Source organism: Onychostoma macrolepis, chromosome 16 (assembly GCF_012432095.1).
Source record: "Onychostoma macrolepis isolate SWU-2019 chromosome 16, ASM1243209v1, whole genome shotgun sequence".
Taxonomy (NCBI): domain Eukaryota; kingdom Metazoa; phylum Chordata; class Actinopteri; order Cypriniformes; family Cyprinidae; genus Onychostoma; species Onychostoma macrolepis.
Genome location: NC_081170.1, coordinates 3,881,613 through 3,908,295, shown reverse-complemented (window position 1 = coordinate 3,908,295; position 26,683 = coordinate 3,881,613). Strand labels below are relative to the sequence as shown.

General features: G+C 35.8%; 2 protein-coding genes across 9 annotated transcripts in view; one reads left to right on the top strand and one right to left on the bottom strand.

Moving 5' to 3' along the window:
* Positions 1–20,076, bottom strand: part of znf385d (zinc finger protein 385D) — a 129,389-nt gene extending 109,313 nt beyond the window's left edge. For 4 of the 8 annotated variants that reach the window (XM_058748014.1, XM_058748017.1, XM_058748016.1 and 1 more), the window contains exons 1-4: positions 20,012–20,076; positions 14,317–14,436; positions 5,632–5,782; positions 2,648–2,724 (exon numbers count right to left, since the gene is read on the bottom strand). The gene's annotated coding sequence lies outside the window, so the exon portion shown is untranslated. Of the gene's footprint in view, positions 1–67; positions 501–1,453; positions 1,591–2,647; positions 2,725–5,631; positions 5,783–14,316; positions 14,437–20,011 lie in introns of those variants that run through there. The other 4 variants (XM_058748018.1, XM_058748020.1, XM_058748019.1 and 1 more) reach the window with 2 other exon arrangements.
* Positions 20,077–21,489: 1,413 nt separating this feature from the next.
* Positions 21,490–26,683, top strand: part of ube2e2 (ubiquitin-conjugating enzyme E2E 2) — a 33,852-nt gene continuing 28,658 nt past the window's right edge. The window contains exons 1-2 of the mRNA XM_058747531.1: positions 21,490–21,702; positions 24,918–25,100. Of these exons, the coding sequence (XP_058603514.1) occupies positions 24,925–25,100 (176 nt within the window). The 5' untranslated portion in view covers positions 21,490–21,702; positions 24,918–24,924. The remainder of the gene's footprint in view (positions 21,703–24,917; positions 25,101–26,683) is intronic.

Below are 26,683 nucleotides of genomic sequence, written 5' to 3'. Positions count from 1 at the left end.
ATGTTGCTCCTATACTCTTAAAGGAATAGTTCAGCTAAAAATGAAACCTTGCTGAAAATTCACTCACCCTAAGGTCATCCAAGATGTAAATGAGTTTGATTCTTCATTGGAACAGCTTTGGAGAAAAGTAGCATTACAGTACATCACTTGCTCACCAATGGATCCTCTGCAGTGAATGGGTGCCGTCAGAATAAGAATCCAAACAGCTGATAAAAACATCACAATAATCCACACAACTCCAGTCCATCAATCAACATCTTGTGAAGAGAAAAACTGCATGTTCACAAGAAATAAATCCAGGAACTTTAAACAATTGTTTCTGACCAAATGATGAGTCTATAATCCATAATAACACTTCCTTTGGTGAAAAAAGTCCATCTCCTGTTGTCTCTCACATCAAAATTCACTGACATATTTGTTTAGAGCTGTTTTGGATAGTTTCGGCCTGTAAACGGTGCTTGATCTGTGCATATTTCTCTCCTGATTCAGACGAGACAACTCTTCACTGGAGAAAGCGCTATTATGGAAACAGGGCTCAAACAGATGCATAAATGTTTTAATGATGGATTTGTTTCTTACAAACACATGGCTTTTCTCTTCACAAGACTGATGGACTGGAGTGGTGTGGATTATTGTGATGTGTTTATCAGCTGTTTGGACTCTCATTCTGACGGCACCCATTCACTGCAGAAGATCCATTGGTGAGCAAGTGATGGAATGCTACATTTCCATAGAAGAACCATTTTTGGTTCCACAAAGAACCGTTCAGTAAACCAGGGATGTCAAACTCAATTCCTGGAGGGCCACAGCCCTGCAGAGTTTAGCTCCAACCCTAATTAAACACACCTGATCCAGCTAATCAAGTCCTTCAGGCTCAATTGAAAACTACATGGTTTGTGTTTTGGAGCAGGGTTGGAACTAAACTCTGCAGGGCTGCGGCCCTCCAGGAGGAATTGAGTTTGACATCCCTACAGTAAACAGTTCCTAAAAGAACCATTTTTTTTCGTAGTGTGAAGAATATTTTAAAAATCCAAAGAATATTTTTCCACAGTAAAGAACCTTTTAGAGTGTACAATGCATGAGGAACAACAAAAATAGACACAAATGCAAGAATTATGGATAGAAAACAAACATGGATAGCAGCTGTAAAATTACATTGACGTTTGATTGGTCAAAATACACATACCAGAATTATCAGATTATTTTAACCATAATGACATTGAAAATTTCAAGGCTACTTTGAACTAACTTCAGAACCTCAGAAGTTTTCATTTCAGAAATATGGTCAGTTAAAGCTATCCAGGACAACGTTCTGCCAAGTTAGGAGACTGTTTGAGACGATTTATAATTTAAGAGGTAACTTTTTAGGTGGCAAAGTGGGAACAGGACAATTACAGAAGGTGTGAGGGAAAATATTCTAGAGATGGAAACAAATGATCTCAGATGTGCATACCTTCCCGGAAAGAGTTCGGAAAGAAACCACTTCTTTTGTCTTTGCTGTTTGTCTTCTCTACAGCTCCTTTTATAGTGATCCAGCCGTCTCCAAAAAAGCTTATTAAAATGGACATTTTGGGATCCTCTTCTATGGGTCTGGCAAACCATAGTGAACATTAAACAAATGATGATTTGGAAAAAATCAAATGGGGATTATCATATTCCTCCTTAAGTTTATGAATTGTATGAAAGTATGCTTATGAACTCTCACTGATATCGTCATTTTTAAGCATTTATTTAGCTCAAAAACAAATTTAATCTCATATAATTTTTAAAATAATTTTAATGTTAAACATTACCCATTTAACTTATGAATAATATGCATGAATCAATGCATATGTACCTTCATTGATATGTCATTGCTGTTTTGTTTGTTTGTTTTATATATTTATCTGGCTCAAAACAATTATGCAAATATACATATTACTTATATTTTAAATTTATTTACATATATTCTTTATTAAATATATCTTAATAATAAATAATAAATCTTTATTCATAATAGATTATGAATAATATGCATGAATCAATTCATATGTACCTTCACTGATATTATCTTGCTCAAAAAATATATATAAATATTATGTAAAGAAATAATATATAAAATATATATATATATAAATATTATGCAAATATATATTTACACAATATAATTTATATTAATATACATAACATTTTACATATTAATTACACAACACATTTATATTTACTTATGACTTCTTTTTGCATAAATAAATAAATGTGTGTATGTCTATTGCAAAAATTATTTGCTGGATTGAAAGAGTCATTCAGTTGCTAAAAATAAATAAGCAGAGCACATGCACTTAATGCTTTAATTTAAAAATGCAACAGAAGCACAAATCAATTATTTTTCCATTGTGTATTTGCACAATGCGGAGCACAAAGCATTCTCGCGACCTGTCCTTCTGTTAAGAGCGCGGACGCCCGAGGTCAATTAGCTGTAGTCTCTGCTATCGGCCGGAGGAAGAGAATGTCTCTCAGACGGGCTTTGGGACAGATAATCAATGAGTGCTCCTGTCACCCACTGCTATCTGCACAGCACAATCGGAAGCTTTAGGGACCAGAATAACTTTCTTTTTTCTCTAAGCTGATTGCAGTGAAACCGCCACACAAATCCCAGCCCCTCGCTTACCTTTGGCTTTATCCTGCTCGGGCCTGAAACATCTGCATGACTCCAGGGTGAGGTATAGGACCAGCACTCCTGTCGCCCTGGGAAATGAAGAGCAGAGACAAGTATCTCCAATCAGCCCCATCCATCTATCAGCTCCAGATCAACTCAAGGTCAATCTCAGACAGTTCCTACTTTTAAGATGATAGGCACGATAAGGCCCGTCAGCTCTGTCTGTGCTCCTCCTTAGGCTAGTGAGATCCTGCTCAGCATTATTATTAAAAATACAGGTTCGAAAAAAGAATTTAGAACCTATGCCATGCAGAATCATTTAATAGTTGGTTCCATGTGTTTAATTTTCAGTGACTATTTATATGCATATACACACTATTGTTCAAAGGTTTGGTGTTTTGTAATGTTTTTGCAAGAAGCCTAATCTGCTCACCAAGGCTGCATTTATTTGATCAAGAAAGCAGTAAAAACAGTAATTTTGTGAAATATTATTGCAACTTAAAATAATTGTAATGTATATATCTCATTAATTGTAATGTATATCTTTGATGCAAAGCTGAATTTTCAGATGATTTTTCAGTCTTCAGTGCTTTAGAAATCATTGTAATATGCTGATTTCAAGAAATATCTTTCATTATTATCAATGTTGAAAAGGTTTTGCTGCTTAATATTTTTGAAATGTATATATATTTGAAATATATGTTTAATAGAATTTTTTTATAACATCATAAATGTCTTTACTGCCACTTTTGATCAATTCAGTGTGTCCCTACTGATTCAGTGTTATTTCTTAAATAAAATAAAAAATCCTTTCATTGGTAATGTGTGTTCTTATTATATATATATATATATATATATATATATATATATATGTGTGTGTGTGTGTGTGTGTGTGTGTGTGTGTGTGACCCTGGACCACAAAACCAGTCTTAAGTGTCAATTTTCCGACTGAGATTTATAAAGCATCTGAAAGCTGAATAAATAAGCTTTCCATTGGTGTATGGTTTGTTAGGATCGGATCATATTTGGCCGAGATACAACTATTTGAAAATCTGGAATCTGAGGGTGCAAAAAAAAAATCTCCTTGTCCAAATGAATTCTTAGCAATGCATATTACTAATCAAAATGACGTTTTGATATATTTACAGTAGTAAATTTACAAAATATTTTCATGGAATATGATCTTTACTTAATATACTAATGATTTTTGGCATAAAAGAAAAATATATAATTTTGACAATACAGTGTATTTTTGGCTATTGCTACAAATATACCCCAGCGACTTAAGACTGGTTTTGTGGTCCAGGGTCACATATATATATATACAGTGAGGAAAATAAGTATTTGAACACCCTGCTATTTTGCAAGTTCTCCCACTTAGAAATCATGGAGGAGTCTGAAATTGTCATCGAGGTGCATGTCCACTGTGAGAGACATAATCTAAAAAAAAATCCAGAAATCACAATGTATGATTTTTAACTATTTATTTCTATGATACAGCTGCAAATAAGTATTTGAACACCTGAGAAAATCAATGTTAATATTTGGTACAGTAGCCTTTGTTTGCAATTACAGAGGTCAAACGTTTCCTGTAGTTTTTCACCAGGTTTGCACACACTGCAGGAGGGATTTTGGCCCACTCCTCCACACAGATCTTCTCTAGATCAGTCAGGTTTCTGGCCTGTCGCTGAGAAACACGGAGTTTGAGCTCCTCCAAAGATTCTCTATTGGGTTTAGGTCTGGAGACTGGCTAGGCCACGCCAGAACCTTGATATGCTTCTTACAGAGCCACTCCTTGGTTATCCTGGCTGTGTGCTTCGGTCATTGTCATGTTGGAAGACCCAGCCTCGACCCATCTTCAATGCTCTAACTGAGGGAAGGAGGTTGTTCCCCAAAATCTCGCAATACATGGCCCCGGTCATCCTCTCCTTAATACAGTGCAGTCGCCTGTCCCATGTGCAGAAAAACACCCCAAAGCATGATGCTACCACCCCATGCTTCACAGTAGGGATGGTGTTCTTGGGATGGTACTCATCATTCTTCTTCCTCCAAACACGTTTAGTGGAATTATGACCAAAAAGTTCTATTTTGGTCTCATCTGACCACATGACTTTCTCCCATGACTCCTCTGGATCATCCAAATGGTCATTGGCAAACTTAAGTCAGGCCTGGTTTAAGCAGGGGAACCTTCCGTGCCATGCATGATTTCAAACCATGACGTCTTAGTGTATTACCAACAGTAACCTTGGAAGCGGTGGTCCCAGCTCTTTTCAGGTCATTGACCAGCTCCTCCCGTGTAGTTCTGGGCTGATTTCTCACCTTTCTTAGGATCATTGAGACCCCACGAGGTGAGATCTTGCATGGAGCCCCAGTCCGAGGGAGATTGACAGTCATGTTTAGCTTCTTCCATTTTCTAATGATTGCTCCAACAGTGGACCTTTTTTCACCAAGCTGCTTGGCAATTTCCCCGTAGCCCTTTCCAGCCTTGTGGAGGTGTACAATTTTGTCTCTAGTGTCTTTGGACGGCTCTTTGGTCTTGGCCATGTTAGTATTTGGATTCTTACTGATTGTATGGGGTGGACAGGTGTCTTTACGACCTCAAACAGGTGCATCTAATTTAGGATAATAAATGGAGTGGAGGTGGACATTTTAAAGGCAGACTAACAGGTCTTTGAGGGTCGGAATTCTAGCGGATAGACAGGTGTTCAAATACTTATTTGCAGCTGTATCATACAAATAAATAGTTAAAAAATCATACATTGTGATTTCTGGATTTTTTTTTTTAGATTATGTCTCCCACAGTGGACATGCACCTACGATGACAATTTCAGACCCCTCCATGATTTCTAAGTGGGAGAACTTGCAAAATAGCAGGGTGTTCAAATACTTATTTTCCTCACTGTATATATATATATATATATATATATATATATATATATGTATATATATATCAAACCGAACTGAAGGAATCTTGTGTCAGGACTGGATTAGCTGACCTTGCAGGTTTGGATCTCTAGGGACTTGGCACAAACTCCTCTGGGTGTAAAAGTCTCTCTTAATTCATCTTAAACCCCGCTGACAACCAAACTTGGCACAAATGTGGAAAGCCGACACTTCCAGACTTTTGCGGAGGAAATGAAGTTGAACCTGAGGTGAAACAAACACAATAGTCAGCGCTCGAGTCAATGAGAAGAAATTGGCATGAACGGCTGTAAAAAGTCTGATGTTTGCTCGTCTGTTTGATAAGAAATGAGTTTCTAGCGGTAAACACACCCTGAATTAATTGCAAAGGGGAAAAGCTTTTTGACTAATACAGAATTCATTTGCAAATTTATAATTACTACACATGGCGACAAATCTTTCCATTTGCACAATATAATTTCAGTAATGTCACTGGAGACTAATGACGCTAATTTATGGACTACGTTAAGTTATTTAACACACTAAGGGGACAAAAAGCCTCAAATATTGTTTTGTGTCTTTCAATTCAAGGGTTTTGGAAATAAAAACAAAGCTTTAAAATGTGTCCTGACCAGCAAAAGGTCACAAAACACCTGTAATTTGCCAAACTAGTCCATTAAGATCAAAGTAAAGATGATTTTATATTAAAAACATAGTTCATGACATTTTCATTAGCAATTTACAGCTAATGGGCCTTTTGCTAATGGCCCCAGGAATATTAGTCACACATATTCCTCATGGGTGATTAAACACAAACATTCGTGTTGTGTGGGTGACGCTCAAATGTATGTTTTAATCGCAGACGTGACGAGCATTCGACGGGAGTTTCACCGAGGGCCTCAGGATCTCCTCCGCAGTACGGACTCAGAAACACGCACAGACACGTGCATTAATTATTGAGAGCCACGAGACCCTGTCTGAGCCTGATAAATGTGTGTTTGAAGTTCCACCACGCTCTCCAAGCCATTTAGCAAGAGTAAAGAGCACCATCGCCTAAGTTATCATCTACTTTATCTCCTGAATGAGTTATCTGTCTGTCTCTGAACACAAACCCTATCTTCTCTGTATTGAAGATGCCCTCGACGCACTGCAGGGTGAAGATATTAGCTCAAACATCAGTCTAATGTTTAGGTTTGCATGAATTTGGAACCAAAACATCCTTATTTCACTAAAAAAAGAATCAGCATATTCCCTCCCGTTCCTCTATCTGACACTGAATATTCAGCCCTGGCAGCAGGTCTCATACTGAGCCTCGTAAAGAGACTTTTCCTCCACAACTGGCCCTATAAACTTTAAGATCTCTATCTTAAATTGTTATTCGGAGCACTTAAAAGAAACTCTAGCATGTGGCGAGAAGGAAACCCTTTGATGCAGCGATTTTTAATTATTTATTTCTATTAAGCACTCTCCAGTCTCCTTGTATCGCAAGACTACAAAGACAAGCGTCTGGCATTGCTTATATCAGAAGTAAATCTAAGTGCTTTATATGTGAGATAAGCTGTGCTGTGTAATTTAGATACAATGACTCATCTAATCAATACACTAACTGATGTCAGGGGCCTAGCAGATACACGCACAGACATACGGTATACACACACACACACACACACACACACACACGAACGTACACCCTTACTGAATAAATCTAAAAGATGTATTTTCTTAATGATCACTGATATAATTCATGGAATGATGGTAAAATTGAAATGTATTAAACATATACTTAATAAAAAAAACATCAAAATATATGCCAATATTTTCTGTAAGATAAGTAAATTAGCCAATTTTGTTTAAATGAAGGATTGCAGAAATGAGTACACCCTAGATTTAATTCAGCAAATGTAATATTCTAGTACTTAGTATGTCCTCCAGAACTTTAATATACTGCTCTGACCCTCTTGGCACTGAGTGTACAAGTTCATGACAAATTATCGCATCTGTCCTGTTTAACTCCTGGAGGACAACCTCCTTGAATGCTCTGGTCTTTAATGGTGAGTTTTGCTCAGCTCGTCTCTACAGAATCCCCCACAGCTGCTCAAGAGCGCTAAGATTGAATGAAATACATGTCTACTGAAGGATTTTCACCTTGGGAGAATAAATATCTTTATTGTCATGCTGAAAAAATGCCAATAATGCAGGGAATGAGGGGAGGGTAGCATCTTCTGTTTCAAGTTTTTTGTATTAAATCACACAGTGATGTGTGAATTCATGACAGCGTTGATAAAGCACAACTCCCTTCAGCACTCATTCATCCCTATATACAGGTGCATCTCAATAAATTAGAATGTCGTGGAAAAGTTCATTTATTTCAGTAATTCAATTCAAATTGTGAAACTCGTGTATTAAATAAATTCAATGCACACAGACTGAAGTAGTTTAAGTCTTTGGTTCTTTTAACTGTGATGATTTTGGCTCACATTTAACAAAAAAACACCAATTCACTATCTCAACAAATTAGAATACTTCATAAGACCAATAAAAAAAAAAACATTTTTAGTGAATTGTTGGCCTTCTGGAAAGTATGTTAATTTACTGTATATGTACTCAGTACTTGGTAGGGGCTCCTTTTGCTTTAATTACTGCCTCAATTCGGCGCGGCATGGAGGTGATCAGTTTGTGGCACTGCTGAGGTGGTATGGAAGCCCAGCTTTCTTTGATAGTGGCCTTCAGCTCATCTGCATTTTTTGGTCTCTTGTTTCTCGTTTTCCTCTTGACAATACCCCATAGATTCTCTGTTGGGTTCAGGTCTGGTGAGTTTGCTGGCCAGTCAAGCACAGTAACACTATGGTCATTGAACCAGCTTTTGGTACCTTTGGCAGTGTGGGCAGGTGCCAAGTCCTGCTGGAAAATGAAATCAGCATCTCCATAAAGCTTGTCAACAGAAGGAAGCATGAAGTGCTCTAAAATTTCCTGGTAGATGGCTGCGTTGACTGTGGACTTCAGAAAACACAGTGGACCAACACCAGCAGATGACATGGCAGCCCAAATCATCACTGACTGTGGAAACTTCACACTGGACTTCAAGCAACATGGATTCTGTGCCTCCACTCTTCCTTCAGACTCTGGGACCTTGATTTCCAAATGAAATGCAAAATTTACTTTCATCTGAAAAGAGGACTTTGGACCGCTGAGCAACAGTCCAGTTCTTTTTCTCCACAGCCCAGTCAAGATGCTTCTGACTTTGTCTCTGGTTCAGAAGTGGCTTGGTAGCCCTTTTCCTGAAGACGTCTGAGCGTGGTGACTCTTGATGCACTGACTCCAGCTTCAGTTCTCTCCTTGTGAAGCTCTCCCAAGTGTTTGAATCAGCTTTGCTTGACTGTATTCTCAAGCTTGCGGTCATCCCTGTTGCTTGTGCACCTTTTCCTACCCAAATTCTTCCTTCCAGTCAACTTTGCATTTAATATGCTTTGATACAGCACTCTGTAAACAGCCACACCTTTCAGTGATGACCCTCTGTGACTTACCCTCTTTGTGGAGGGCGCCGTCAATGTTCGTCTTCTGGATCATTTCCAAGTCATCAGTCTTCTCCATTATTGTGGTTTCAAAGAACAAGAGATACCCAGAATTTATACTGTAGGGATGGTCATTAATTGAAACTCAAATGTAAATATTCTAATATTTTGAGATTCTGATTTTTGTATGGGGTGTACTATTTATGCTGTGCACTGTACGTACATACATATTATTTATTATTACCTAATCATTTTATTAGGTTGCTAGTTTGTTCATCACAATTAACTGCAGAAACCTGTCTGATTAATTAATTATTTTATGTGATTAATTTTTAATTACTAGTTAATTTAATATTTATTTTTATTCAATCAAGTCCTAATATATACACATTCACAATGATAATTACAATGTAAATATGTTGATATTATATATTATTAATAAAGTTTATCAAATATACTTTAATCTATAAAATTAAAAAGTTAATTGTCTTATCTCACACTTCTGACTTTTTTTTCTCAAAATAGTGAGTTTACATCTTACAATGTAAAGATGTAAACTTTATGTAAGGCTGCACATTAAGTTTTGGGACATCCAGAACTGCTTCAACTATATGATGCAAAACACAAGAGGTAATCAGATAAATACAGTACAGCATATATTTGGCTATAAGCATTTCCAGTGTCCATTTTTGACTACATTTCATGTCAAATCTACAGGTGCGAATGAGATTTAGGGCTACATCGATAAAAACCGCAGTGAAATGTCAGCAGTGCCCTCATCTGACCCTGAAACAGGAATCCTTTGGTGTAAAACTGTCCTGCCACCATCAGCAAACTGTTCGCGTGTTATTGGAATTGTACTGGACTGTAAAATAAATGCCTCCATTTTGAGCAAAATGAGATTTTTTTTTTTTTCTTTTCAAATCCATTTTTCACTTGAGCACAGAGCTGCTGATGGCTTACTTCTGAGCTGCTCCCATGGTGGAGAAGAAAATAACAGTTGCCAATCAGTTGCCACTACAGAAGTACTTGTGCTATGAAATACGTCTTTAACACGAGTAAAAGCTGCAGCACTGCAGTGTACGTACACCGCTTATCTTCTGCTGTACCTGAGCTGCAATTCAAGCATTTGGAGAATGGGATGAGGCCATTATTTTTAATTAGATTTCCTTTTTTTCCAGAATTGAATGCAGAAGTTGCTCTTTGGTTATGTAAAAATTCAATAGCTAAGGCAGATGGATTATAGCTGAGGAGTTTCACTGATCAACTGTGATGCATTTTCTACCTAACAGGAGAAACAAAAGCAAATAATCATATTGTGGAAAGTTTTTAAGTTTTAATTTACATCAGAGAAACATGACTGCTGGCTCCAATGCGCTACTGCTCTCTGCTGGAGGAACATTATATTGCAGCCCTCTAACATTGAATATCATTGCATTACATAACACAGCAAGTGACATTTATTTTAAAGAAATGTAGTTTGCAATTAGTATTGTGCCACTCTATGGCTGTGAAATGTGTCCATAGTCCAAAGTTGATGTGATAAACTACAATGAACTACTTTACTCAGTATTTGTGTATGTTAAGTATTTTAGTCTCGTGCAGCATTTATCTGCAATGTCACTTGCTTTGACATTTTATTTAATGCAATGAAATACAGTTGTATGCATTAGTACCAGTTCAGTCAAACTGCTTTGTTCAATAAGAGAATTCTTGAATAAAAAAAAAAAAGTTTTAAAAAAAAAGTATATGGAAACTACATTTTATCTTTTATTTAAAAAAAAATAATAAAAGTATTCAGTTGGCGTTCTTAGGTAACCATGCATATTTAAATTCACATTTTTTATTGAATTCACTTTACCGTAAACACTGGGACCGTCCAACCATCAAAACTGAAAAGATTCAAAACTATTGAAAATATTCCTCTATTTCATACTCACCAGAGCAGAAATTAGATTCACCGTCACGCCATCATCACATAAAAAGCAATTTCAAAGCAAACAAACGTCCGCCTGGATAAAATAATGGTTTGACTCAGGAGGCTTTACTGAAACGATCATGAATCACACACACTCTGAAGACAAAATGTAAAACAACCCCCCAAATCTCATTACTGCAATGCAATGCAATGCAATGCAAAAAAAAATACCTTAATACATTATTATATTATTTAATTAAATAAGAACCCACAGTGACGCGGGTGTCACAAACACTGAAAATGTCTTTTTAAAGCATTATCCCTCACTTTCAACTCAGGAAGTCCCTAAGTGACATATAATGAACACCCAGGTTCAGTCATGTGACAATTTGTGCTTTTTTTGTTGTTGTTGCCATAGCAACATTTCCAAAATGGTGTCCTGTCTGGTTAGCACATATTACAGTGTCAGCAAATTTTAAAAACGCTCGTTTTTGTTACAAAAGGTATGTTTCAACCCATGCAACAATTCTAATGTTTTAATAACATATCCTAGATTACTCTTAACCTGATTTTAATACGTTTCTTGAGCAAATTGATATAAAACAAGCTACAAAGATATTGTGGTGACATATGTGTCACATCGGGCTATTAATCTGATAAAAGTTGGTGGAATTTTGATGTGACGTATTTGTCACATTAAGAAAAATGATAAAAATGGTAATGAGCTGCTCAATTATTTTAGTGTTATATATATTCTGCTGCTCATTTCAAAGCATATTTTAACAACATGTTGACCTCCAGTGTGAGGTAGTTATTTATTTTTATTCAGTTTGCACATTTTCGATTTGTGAAAAAATAAATCTAAAAATCTAAAAATTAATTTCTGGTTAAACCATATACCTGAATTTTGATATGTTACAAAAGAGTTGTTGTAAAATTTAATGGTCACAGTTATGTGGTTTTGAAATATGTTGTTTCAAAGCAAATAAAATCAAAAACTATATTACTATAAACTATATTAAGTTTTTTATTTTTAAGTTGTTTTTTTTTATATTCCCAGAAAAGTAATCATTTAGATATATGTTGTGGAAAAGCAAATAAACAGAAAAAAATATATATTTTTTTTCAATTGAGAAATAAATGCCCAATGTAACATATATGTAACATGAAAAATTTATCATAAACGCCCAATGTCATATATATGTAACATTACAGATATTTCACAAGGAGGGGTTGCATTTCAAAAACAACTGCAGAAACATGTTATAAGTGGTCCATTTGGTCTGTTTTATATGCCCCATAATTTTCCTATGAAGAGAAATTGGTGTGGGTTCTTATGGGTTAATACATTAGAGTAATGTCTATTGTAAATTCGTTATTATAAATTATAAACTATACTGACTAAAATAAATAGTAATAAAAATATTTTACTTTTTGTAGGGTAATTAGAATCACTAATTATGATTGGAATTACCAAAAAAAAACTCAAAACTAAAATATCCAGATTCAAACATTTAAATTTGTGTAGTTTTTTAATTTACTACATTTACTATTAAATATACATCTATTAATCTGATAAAAGAAGTGTTTTCTCATGTATCTATATATAGATTCAGTAGATTCAAAATTGTATGTGAATATTATTTCCTGAAAACCATGTTGTGGACATTTAAATGATATAATTGTTTAGTCCTGATATGCTGCATACAAAATCCAGGACAAAAAGTGTCACTGCGCCTCCACAAATTGCATTACTGCAATGCAAAAAATAATTATGTTTATTACAAAACATTATGAAATTAATAAAACAAAGTAATTTCTATTATAGTGTCTTTACGTTATGCTGATTAAAATAAATATTATGTCATATATAATGTTAAAATATTAATATTTTGTACAGTAACTACTGTAGTAAAAAGATTTTTTTATAAAAATAATTCTTGTCATAAAAATAATGTCCAAGTAATTTATGCAAGAGTCTTAAAATATGCTTCATTTTGTGCAAAATGTACTGTCTAATTATATGTAATTTGTTGGGTGGATTGTGACCTGGTCATGTTGACATGGGATTGTGAATAAATTACATTTAAATAACATTCAGTTAAATTACTGTTAACTATTGGCAGGATTTCAGAAAGGCTGCATTACAAAACGCTTTGGAAGCTGAACGCTCGACATGATTGACAGGCAGAAAGTGCCTCAAACTCCTCTGATTGGCTAAACGCTAATGTCGCACCATCAGGTTGTTTTGTGAGCTTTACAGAGTGTCGTTCTGTCACAGAGACAGCTGTGATTTCTCAGGATGCCTCTTTCACTGATATCTGTCAGACAGTAGGGACATTGTCTGCGAGCCGATCCATAAAAACAACCTTACAGCACTGTTATGTTGGAGTTGTTTGGAGGGGGAAAAAGAAGCATTATCTCATAAAATCAAGTAACAGTGACAGCGGTGACAGATTCAGTCCTCCCGAGAGACAACAGAGCAAAGTCTCCCTGCTAAGAATCTTTCATTTCTCTTTCCAAAGAGCCACATTACTGTCAGAGTCTGCTTTCATCCTTCAGGTGTAGAAACAGCATCACACTGGTGTGTCTGTCTTACGTTCCTCTGTGTCTCTAGAAGGATCTCTTGTATTTCAAGCTTTTGTCGTCGCAGAATCAAAGCATCTCACCAGGAATTTGTGTGCCATTTCAAAATTAAATTACATATGACTTTTAGAATATAAAGTTTTTTTGAATTCAATTTGAATTGAGGTGTCAAACAGCATACGATGCAGATCTGTCAGTGCAATTTGAATTTAAGAAAGTAGAATTAAAATGGAATGAATTTAAGGACATTTAAGTTCTGTATAATGTCTATATTTTTAATAATGTATTTATAATATATTTTATTTATTAAATGTATATTTTAATGCATAAATTATTATTATTATTATACATGTTTGGCTCATATTTGAAGACTTTAAATTGGTACATTCAGATAACAGAACTGCTTTTTTTAATGTATTTATTATATATAAGTCAATAAATTTAAATTTTTTACATCAATATTTATATTATATTAAGTTATCAGAAATTGGGGCATTAAAGTGAGTTAATTGTTTAAAGTAAACTAAATGTAGTATCTGTTTTTTTATATACATAACTAGTTCATTATTTTTTTGCCACCAAAAAATAAAATTTGCACCTGCATGTGAGTGATGAATTGCTTTGAATTGGATTTCAATAAATTGCTTTTCCATGTGATTTCAATTAAACATCATGTTGCCGACTCAGATTCACACTCATGAATTTAAAATGAAGTGATTTCTTTAGATGGTGTGTGTTGTTGAACTCTGGCCGGCCGTCCTCACCTCAGCGAGCAGATGTGACATCAGTCTGACAGTGCTGTCACCGCAGCGCAGACGGCTGTGTAACACACCGACACGGGACAGACCTTCTGAGAGCCTAATGACTCGATCACGCTGCTAAACCTGCAATATGAAGGCATGCACAAGAGGAATCAGACACGGACAGTGTAAGAGCGCCACCTTGTGATCACATTTCAATTTGAATCCCTATGGGCTACTACACAAGTAATCCCTGTCATACTCATCTGATGTTGTGTCTATCACCCATAATCTTTTTGTGTATTTTTTGGTGCTTTAAATTTTATTTATTTTTTTTAAGTAGCATGATATTAGCATGGGTTTATGGACATGTGACAGTGCTGTTACTGTTAACTAAAACTTAAATTAAAAAATATTTTCAGTAATTGAAAAAAAAAAAGCTGAAATACAAGAAAATATAAATGTCAGATGGAAAACCTAAATTTACAAAATGCTAACAAAAATTCTGTTCTTGGCAGCTACATAAATTAAGTTTACTACTAACTACTAAAACTGAATTGAAAATAAATTACAGATATATAGAAATCTAAAAATAAAAACCAATAAATTACTTAAACTTAATCTAAATTTAAAATGAAAACTCAAAAATATTAATTTAATTTTAATATTAATAAATATTATAATAGCATAAATAACACTGACATATACCAATGGTAATACCATGATGGTTGGACAGCATAACACTTTGTTTTGTTTTTTGCTAGAAGTGTACCATGATAATGCCATTTAATTTTGGCCATATTTACACCACTTTTTTCCCTTAAAAAAAAAAAAAAGGTTTTCAGTAATTTAAAAATAAAGCTGAATTAAAATAAAATATAAATGTTAGAAGAAAAACTTAAAAAAAAAAAAATAGAAATTTTATTTTATAATACATATAAAAATAAAAGTTAATTCAAAATATTAAGAAATACAATAATAGGCTATAAAAACACAAACCATGTACCATGGTAATACCATGTTTTTTGTGGAAGTGTACCATGATGATGGTATTTATCTTTGGATATAATGACACCATATTTTTTTTTCATTTAAATTAAAACTATTAAAATCATTTTCAGTAATTGAAATAAAGCTGAAATACAATTTAAAAAAAATTGAAAATTGAAAACTTAAATAAAAAAAGAAAAGAAAATGTTGTTTAAGTGTAATTATTGAAAAATTAAATCAAATAAAAAAGTAATAAATGACTACAACTTAATCTAAATTTAAAATAAAAACAAAAAATATATAAAAGCTAATTAAAAATATTAAGAAACCCTATAATAGTATATAATAATACTGACGTACCATGATAATACCATGATGATTGCCATGTTTTTTTTAGGAGTGCACCACAAAAGTTTTATTTTTGGACATATTTAAAACATTTTTTCTCAACACATACTATTTATTGTAAAATGAATTGCACTATTCATTGCACGTTGGTATCTTTTATAATACCACTGTTGCTATTGTTTTATAAAACCAAAAATTAACTCAGACCTCTAGTAAAATCACTGTAACGCACAGGCTCGAGTGCTTTATTGCATACTTATTTCCATGATGATTTCTCATTAGGCATTACTTGTGTTTCCAGACACACTGACTCCATCTGAGCAGGTAAATGCATCCGTACTGCTGCAACCTCACAAAACCATGCAAGATTATTGTAAAACTCATTTACACACTCTTTATGGCTTTGTTCAGTCATTACACAAAGTAAACATTTATGTTTTTGCACCGTAAAGCCATTGTATTGTGAAAGGCAGGCATTTTGCTTTGTCCGTAGGGTCTGGAACAATCTCAAATGAGCACATTACCCACAAAACGCCTCAGGAGACTTCCTTAATACAGGTCCCTTTGTACATGACTGAACACATAAGCCCCATGAAATTCGCTCTCCGGTATTTTTAATAGAAACATGGGCGTTCTTATTTTGGCAGAGGTTTATAGCCGGGGTTGCCTGTTAAAATAAATATCAAGCTTTTCGCATGGCTTTGTTCGAGAGAAATAAAAGATGATATCCATTAATTGCTGTCTGCTTTGTTTGTCATTTCCATACATTCACTAATAAAGTTTACAGAAGCACAGATCCATTTGTGTGTAGGTAACCCACGCATTTGCACAGCCAACGCAGAAAAGGCTGATGTTTAATGGCCCTCTGGGAATTCATCCATAAAAGCCACTGCTAATTCACACTGCTAGAGCTCAGTCTGAAACCTTCCTCAGCAAGGCCTTTCTAATAAAGCCAGTGCTGTAACACATCTCACAGCTTGGCAGGTGTCAATGAGTCAATGAAGGAAGTAAACAAGCCTTTGAGTTTCACTTACTGTCACTTAGCGAATGTTAAAGTAACAGAACATTCAAAATGAAAATACAATATTCTGTTTTCTTGAAATGCATATGGTCAAAAAACACAAACCAGTCTCATAAATGCAGTCATGCTGAAGACATACAATAACAGACTGAAATGTCAGATGTTATTCACATTATTCTGCAACTCTTTTGTATACTGACATCAAACCTTGCACACATTCAATCATAATTGAATATGCAATGCAAATGAGATTTGAGCACAATGGCGGAATGATTTTCAGTGACTCTTTTAAATGATGCTAATTTCCATCAGATTTATTTAAAGCATGTTCATTAAAAAAAATAAATATATATAATTTATATATTATATCATTTAATTAAATAATTATTCCTTTTTATTTTATTATGAATGTGTATTTAATATATTTAATATTTCTTTAGCTATATATACAGTGAGGAAAATAAGTATTTGAACACCCTGCTATTTTGCAAGTTCTCCCACTTAGAAATCATGGAGGGGTCTGAAATTGTCATCGTAGGTGCATGTCCACTGTGAGAGACATAATCTAAAAAAAAATCCAGAAATCACAATGTATGATTTTTAACTATTTATTTGTATGATACAGCCGCAAATAAGTATTTGAACACCTGAGAAAATCAATGTTAATATTTGGTACAGTAGCCTTTGTTTGCAATTACAGAGGTCAAACGTTTCCTGTAGTTTTCACCAGGTTTGCACACACTGCAGGAGGGATTTTGGCCCACTCCTCCACACAGATCTTCTCTAGATCAGTCAGGTTTCTGGCCTGTCGCTGAGAAACACGGAGTTTGAGCTCCTGCAAAGATTCTCTATTGGGTTTAGGTCTGGAGACTGGCTCGCCACGCCAGAACCTTGATATGCTTCTTACAGAGCCACTCCTTGGTTATCCTGGCTGTGTGCTTGGTCATTGTCATGTTGGAAGACCCAGCCTCGACCCATCTTCAATGCTCTAACTGAGGGAAGGAGGTTGTTCCCCAAAATCTCGCAATACATGGCCCCGGTCATCCTCTCCTTAATACAGTGCAGTCGCCCTGTCCCATGTGCAGAAAAACACCCCAAAGCATGATGCTACCACCCCAATGCTTCACAGTAGGGATGGTGTTCTTGGGATGGTACTCATCATTCTTCTTCCTCCAAACACGTTTAGTGGAATTATGACCAAAAAGTTCATTTTTTTCACCAAGCTGCTTGGCAATTTCCCCGTAGCCCTTTCCAGCCTTGTGGAGGTGTACAACTTTGTCTCTAGTGTCTTTGGACAGCTCTTTGGTCTTGGCCATGTTAGTAGTTGGATTCTTACTGATTGTATGGGGTGGACAGGTGTCTTTATGCAGCTAACGACCTCAAACAGGTGCATCTAATTTAGGATAATAAATGGAGTGGAGGTGGACATTTTAAAGGCAGACTAACAGGTCTTTGAGGGTCAGAATTCTAGCTGATAGACAGGTGTTCAAATACTTATTTGCAGCTGTATCATACAAATAAATAGTTAAAAATCATACATTGTGATTTCTGGATTTTTTTTAGATTATGTCTCTCACAGTGGACATGCACCTACGATGACAATTTCAGACCCTCCATGATTTCTAAGTGGGAGAACTTGCAAAATAGCAGGGTGTTCAAATACTTATTTTCCTCACTGTATATATATATATATATATATATATATACACTGTATAGATAGACAGACAGACCGACAGATACAGATAGATAGATAGATAGATAGATAGATAGATAGATAGATAGATAGATAGATAGATAGATAGATAGATAGATAGACAGACAGATAGACAGATACAGATACAGATAGATAGATACAGATAGATAGATACAGATAGACAGACAGACAGACAGACAGACAGACAGACAGACGGATAGATAGACAGACAGACAGACAGACAGACAGACAGACAGACAGACAGACAGACAGACAGACAGACAGACAGATAGATAGATAGATAGATATTACAGATTTTTCTAATTAATATGAATATTATGCATTATATATTCCAATAACATACAGTAAAAGATAGTACACACTTGACTGAATTTGTTTCTCATATAATCCTATTTATAAAAACACCCTGCTCAAACAGCATCTGCTTAAATGCTTGAAATGAATTTCGCAGATACATAAATTATGCCTACATATTCTTTAATAATTTTAAGCATTTTTTTTCAATGGATGAGCAGTCAGTGAAGGAAGAGCGGCCAGCAAGTGTCCAACATACACAGAAACAGCATCAATATTGTTAAAAGTCAAAAAGTGAAGTGATGGATACTTAGACAAAATTAAAATATAATGTCATTATAACATAAATCTAGGGGTAGGATAAGTAAACAAATACAATGAAGTGTTGTTTCTTTATTTAAATCAACAATGTACCCCAAAACGGCTCCATCACTACAGCAAGGTTTTGTACAGTTTTACACTCTTAAAAATAAATGCTACAAAAGCGAGTTTTCACAGCAATGCCATAGATAGAAGAACCATTTTAGATTCCCCAAAAACCCTCAAGTGAACAGTTCATAAAAGAACCATTTTTTCTTGTGTGAAGAATAGTTTAAAAATCTAGAACCTTTTTTCCACTATAAGAACCATCTGTGGAATAGAAAGGTTTCTCATGGAGCCATTGATGCCAGTAAAGAACCTGTGCAAGTACACAGAAATCTCTATTTGGGGTGTATATAAGACAAGCTGGACGAGTGTGCGGACTGAAGGACTGAAGGAGGGGGAGAATGAGGGGAGTCACTGCGGCTGGCGTTTACACCCTCCATTAGCATGACAAAGGCACTCAGCACAGAGTGTGGCCCTGACCTTCAGCCCTGACAGGGTGTGAGAGAGGAAGTGCTGAGACCGAAGCCTCCTCCATTCTCACAGATGCACGAGTCCCAGGCTGCCCTACGCCGCCTGCCTGCCATATTATCATGCTGATCCGATGGACGCCCCTGAGCAATACAAAGCCACGGAGCAACAGAGCGAGACCCAATTTCATCATTCAACAGGCCTCAAGTGGCTAGAGCGATGAAAAGCACACTGTAAATACAGTGATTTCACAAGCGGCAGGTCATTATTATGCAATCATCTGGAAATCCAGGCGTTTGAAATTGATTTACTCTCAGTACAGCAGAATGAATCCTAGCCTATTGAAGCTTACCGAGAGAAAATTACAGACACTTGCTGAATTTTACTCACAGGCTAACAGATCAAGATTTTTTTTAAAGAGATTCTTCATAGTAGAGTCCAAAAGAATGGAATCACATTCATTTTTTAAACAAACGTTATGACTCAAAATAAACAAATGTTCATTGTAATGTACGTACCATTCGGTCTCATCCCTATTTCTTTTCCTCTCAGGTATAGCTTTTTTTCAGCTTTCACTTGAGCTGCAAATACAAAAGAGACTGAGCCAAAACCTCACCAGTGAAATGAAATGGACAGATTAAGTGACATAAAACAAGGGACAGGAATGAAAATGTGTTGTTGATCATTTTGTCTTTTTTATAGTAAATGCTCATCATTAGTGAAATTGCACCCCACAGCATCAGCCTAATGGAGACATGTAAATGCAGACTTATCTGTTTTCAGACTAAAATATAATTGGAAAAACAGATTAATAATACAATGAAACCTCTAATTCAACCCCTAATTTATTTATTTATTTATTTTAATTGATCGCTTTAAATAAATTATCAAGTATTATTGTTGTTGCTGTTGAAAGAATGCTTAAATTTGACAAAAGAATTAATACAAATATTAAAAACAAAATTGCAGAAAGTGTAATACCTGTAACCTATATCATGGAAACTATATTTATATTTATTATATGTATTTATATATAAATATAACATCAATTATATTCATATATAAAATTACATATACATATTTTTACGATTTTGTATATTTAATATTTATTATAATATAGTAACATTAGTAATGCATAATATTTATGCACTTTACTAAAATTAATAAAAATACAAAAAGTGTAATGCTGTCCTATAACCTTTATCATGAAAAACTATATTTATATTTACTATATATATATATATATATATATATATATATATATATATTATGTAGAAATATTTTTATATTTAATATTAATTATAATATTTGTAACATTAGTAATGCATAATATTTACTTATTCATTTTAAGTATAACCATAGTAAATTAAAATGATATCTCCTTAAAACAGTACAGTCTATTTGTTTATTTTGTGATGAATTTAGACTAATGATATTAATTTTACAGTTTCATTAAGTTATTTGGGCCCTTTATGACTCATCTTTATTAAAGGTACAGTATATTATTATATGTGACCCTGGATCACAAAAGCAGTCATAAGTAGCACAGGTATATTTGTAGCAATAGCCAACAATACACTGTACCGATTTTTCTTTTACACCAAAAATCATTAGGATATTAAGTAAAGATCATGTTCCATGAAGATATTTTGTAAATTTCCTACCCAAAACTTAATTTTTGATTAGTAATATGCATTGCTAAGAACTTCATTTCGACAACTTTAAATGTGATTTTCTCAATATTTTGATTTTTTTGCACCCTCAGATTCCAGATTTTCAAATAGTTGTATCTCACCCAAGTACTGTCCAATCATAACAAACCCATACATCAATGGAACGCTCATTCATTCAGCTTTCAGGTGATGTATAAATCTCAATTTAAAAAAATTGACCCCTGTGACTGGTGTTGTGGTCCAGGCCAGGGTCACATATGTGAGGAAACGTTACACAAACCTGTCCTCTCAAGCGCAGCGAAACAATTTGACGCTCGCGCACGGAGGCGAGCGCGAACGCGCCGCGCGTGCACGGCCGAGGCGGGAGCGCGCGTAGAGGCGGTCCGGCTGCTTCAGTTTCTGTAATCGCTTTTTTTCTGCTACCTTCCTTCAGTTAAATAGCGACGAGACGAGAACGAGCGGACGGCCCGACTCCGACTACACGGTATCATCCAGGAAAAGCGAATCGGGACTCCACATCGACGGCCGCTCGCCAGGTAAATATCCTCGCGTGAAAAGTCGCTAAATGTCCCGCGAAAGTGCTTGTTTTTGCCCCTCAGTGTGCGGGGATGTGCGGGACCAGCCTTCTCCTTTGTGCCGAGCCAGTTGCTCATCGTGGTCATCAGGGGCGAATCGTCGCGTGGTTTTCCCCACGTTTGGAAAATATCGCGGCGGAAGCTCGATGGGGCTCGACGGGCGCGTTTGATCCGCGTATTTTGTGCGGGATCGCGAAGCGCTCGCGGCCTCCCGCATAAATAGACGCTCCTCTGTAGCGCGCATCGCGCATGCAGCTGCTGCAGCAGCAGGGTTTCTGCGTTTGCAGCGCAGTCTGACAGCCAGGTGCTTTAATGATTTCCTACAATGCCCTTCACATTGTAGTATACACTAGATATATACTGCCAGTCAGCACCTCTGTGTGCTTCAAATGGAGAAAACCCTTGATATTGTGGTGACACCCTTTTGGGGTGTTCTGTTGAGTGCATATTTATTATTTTGTGGTAAAATATAGGCTACACTCCTTAAGGTTACGTTTGTGGACTTAAAACGGTACCCTTATTATTACTCATTACACTACCCAAATATCCACTATACTACAATAGTGCCTTTACAGTGAATGTGTGCTTTGGGCTTCAAATATACCCCAATAAAGGTGCATGAATTGGTACCTTTATGGGTGCAGATTTTATGTCTGTATTAGAATTATGCGTATTATGGTTAAAAAAGTTAATTTTGTGGACCTAAAATAGTACATGACCTTATGTAACTGTTGTGGTACCGGTGTGTTGTGAACGCTGTGTTACTGGATTGTTCATTCACAGCGAATATGTAAAAATACACCCCTGAAGAAGTATTTTTATTATGATGTTTTGTATTTTGTATGTATATGTATAGAGAGAGAGAGAGAGAATGTAAAACTAAATTTAAAAATAATTTATAAATAACTTTGACATTTGGCTTCAGAATTGTTCTTATTCTACTTTACAGTGTGTATATAAAAGGGCTGAATTGCTTTTCTTGCACAACAGTCAAGTTTGTGTGGGCCGCGAGAGCTTTAGCCTTTTAATTTCAGTCTAGATCTTAAGCATTAAGATACATTTCCTCCGAATGAGTGAACGAGGGTCTAAAGGTCGCTAAACAGAACCCGAGACTCACACATTGATGTGATTTATCAGTGACTGGAATGAAGCACGCTCTATTTGAAGGGAAATAACTCCAGCAGGACCGTAAACTGGCAGTATTGTGTCTAAAAACCCAAAGCACACCGACTGTATTTGGACTCGGAGCCATTAACTCTCTGGCATGACTGCGTGTGCACTGCAATTGAAATGTTTTATGACTCATTTCCCACATTATCACAAAACGAGTTGACCCGTAAAATCCACTCTCTGAAGTGTTAATACCTTCCTGTTGGTGTATCTGTGATCATTTACGACTTGGATCTAAAAAAGAGGTGACCTAACGCAGACTTCATCCCATGAACACCCAGACTTGGACAACTTTAAAGCGACGTCTCTATTCTCAGTATGCATTGGTGCTCTGTCAACATCATGCATCTTTTATCTTGGTTTAAATGCTGAGCTGAGAGCGTAGGTTCCATAGGTATTTATTAGCTGGACTCGTGTGGCTTTTAAAGCCTGTGATCAGAGGGTTTTCCTCGCCGCCGCATCTCCTGATAGCATCAGAAAGAATTTCTGCTCGTCGTTTGAGAAGAGCAGCAGCACCTTCGCAGATCAGATAAACATCTAAATCATGATTTGACGGTGATCAAACGTCTGGGAGAAAATTCTAGAGTAGTATTTCATTTCAGTCTACTTCCTGTGAACATACAGGAAATGCCTGCTTGAAATTCCTCCTGAATGAAAAGTGGGGCCACGTTATGATGACCGTCTAATCTAGCTAAAAGGATGCAAGTCTGCATATAATGCTGTTTGTAAGACCTTCAACTTCATAATTGGACACTTATGTGCAAAAATGAAAATTCAATGAGAAAAAAACATGATTTAATTGATTGGGAATTATGAAAAGTGGCTGATGCGTATCAGAATGAACATGACAGTTGCATATAGAAATGCTTAACATATTGTTATTGGAATAATATGTGCAATAAGACCAGAAATGTGCATTAAAGTAAATGGGGTCAATTTTTATTACTTGTTGACTGTAAAATTAAAGATAATATTCCTTTTGTTAATTGTTGCATTGAATTAAATGACAACTAAATCTTTTACACCGATAACAAATTGGTTCATTCTTTAAGCAATTCTGTTTTTTGGGGGGGGATTTTAGGTTATATAACACATGCATATGGAAATTATAATTATATGAGGTTATGCACAGTGATACTAGCTGTTATGCGCTCCATATGTGTTAATTTTGGAGGAAAATTCATGCACATAAGCATGGGTTTATAAGTCTGAGATTTTGTGCATACGCAAAATCTTTCTTTTGTGTGTACACACACTTTTCGGATTAAATCTAGGCAGACTTTTAAGACTTATGCATTAAAAAACGTGTACACGGAAGGCAGATTTTGCATATGCACAAAATGTTACTTATAAAACCATGCAAATGTACATGCATTCCGACGTCCCCCCCCCCCCAAAAAAAATTCCACATGAAACCATTATTGGTTTTACAAATGCAAAATCTGACATCAAAATTTTGTGCATACACATGCCTTTAGTTTGCAATCTAACCCAAGCAAAGTTTTATACAGGAGGCCGAAGAAATGTGCATTAAGAAAGTAAAAAGGGTCAATTTTAGTCTAATGTTGAGGAAAATGAAAAATAATTGCCCATGAAGCAAGAACAAAGTTATCTGTAAATTGTTTGTAAAACTGTTGCGTAAATGGCTGCACTGAAATGAATGACATGTTTTTATGAATGATGTACACAGAAATTTGTTGTTTTTGTTCATGCTCCCAGAAATTTGTTTTTGTGAGCTTGTTTTGAAAAAGAGAGGCTTTTGCAACAGTAGAAATGCTGTTTATTAATTACAGCTCAGCTGAAAATTAGTATTGTAGAGTAAAAAAAAAAAAACTCTTGTTAAAGAGTTAATCCGATTCCTCTGCCTTCTATTTCAGTTGGGATCACCGTTGTATTTGTCTTAATTCAGCGCAGCTGGAATTAAGACAACTATTGACTTCATACCCCAGTGACTTCACCCGGCTGTCTGCTAATGTAATCGTGTGTGAATCCTGTTGTTTTTCCAGGGCCAAGATGTCTAGTGAGGTGCAGAGACCAGATGATAGCCCCAGCACAAGCGGAGGGAGTTCAGATATCGAGCAGCGGGAGACGGCACCTCCTCAGCAGGAGCGTGATCTGGTTGCACCCAAGAAGAAGGAGACCAAGATCTCCAGTAAAACCGCGGCCAAACTCTCCACCAGTGCCAAGAGGTAACGCTATGGCTGTTCGCTTTTTAACAAATCTGCTTTAGTGGTGCACAAATTGGTGTTTTGGATGTTATTGGAAATTTATTGGACACTAATGTCTTGTTGGTGCCGCTTTACAGCAGAATTTGGCTTTGAAGTTTGCATTGCTTCTGTTATTTTACTGTGAAGCTTCTTTGAAACAATATGTATTGTATAAAGCACTATATGAATGAAGGTGACTTGATTTGCACCACCAAAGCAGCACCAAAATTGTTTTTCACAAACAATTAAGCTTTTTTTGCACCCTCAGATTCCAGATTTTCAAATAGTTGTATCTCAGCCAAATATTGCCCGATCCTAACAAACCATACACCAATGGAAAGCTTATTTATTCAGCTTGCAGATGATGTATAAATCTCAATTTTGAAAAATTGACACTTAAGACTGGTTTTGTGGTCCAGGGTCACATATAAACAAATTAAAATTAAACATTGAAGGTCCAACAACATCTACATTACTAAGATGAACCCGTATTAAATTAGTCTGGTTTTGTCCCTCATTTGTCTGCTAAATCATAAATGTAAATGTCACACAACCTGTCCATCTTGGCATCGCTGTAATTTGGCAAATTTCTACCAAGTGACGGATGAAATTGTGCCAGAATACCTGCTGATTTGATTCGACGCATGGCTTTTATCAGTTGCTTTTCTTCATTTTTAATAGTTGATAAGTTCATGTATTTCACTAGCCTAACTTTACATGATTATAAGCTTAGTTTCCCTGTTAGAAAATAAAAATGTTATGAAATTGTTTTAAGATCTCTTAGGAAGTTCTGTTACTCTGCAAACAGTCTGTCCATCCAAAGCAAACTTCAAAAACCTGACACAGGTTTATAAATTGCTCTTTTATAATATTTCGGCTTGTTACTCGCAATGAAAATAGTCAGGGAATCTGGCATGACGTTAAAGTACGAACCAACCAACCCTGTTAGAAAAGACCCACAGCCCATCAGTCGAGATGCACTGGTCTGTGTTATAAGAAAATCCTCTTTGCAGACGTGTAAAAACCTCTCCGTGTCAAAGCTTTCAACTTTCAAACAAAATAACATGTTTGGATGCTTTTACACCGGAGGGATCTGTGCAGTCGCTCTGAAGGATGTATGAACGTTTGCAGATGATTGGAGTTTGCTTCACCGCATTTCTATTGTTCTCTACACGCCGTTTCACATTCATTCTTTGAACGGGCCTCGCTGGCAACGCTGTAGATTCTCTGAAGGCCTGACTGCAGTACGATGGCATTATGCAATCAGTTGAGCAAAGCTTTGCCTGGGACACGGTGCTTTTTATAACAGGGACTGCAGCATCCTGTTCCGTCTGCTTTCGAGTGCATATCAAGATCCAAACAGGCCGATCTGGGCTGAGGATGGTTTTTGTCTGTGCTTGATGTTACACAATTCGAGAACCCTCAGGGTTTAGACGTCAACATCAAAAGTGTTTGTTCATGAAAGAAAACTGTGTTGATGTTTCGGGCCTCCAAATGAAAACAATTAGCTTGTGCGTTTTTACTTGCAATGGGAATCGACTCGGATTCGGCTAAATGATTGTGGT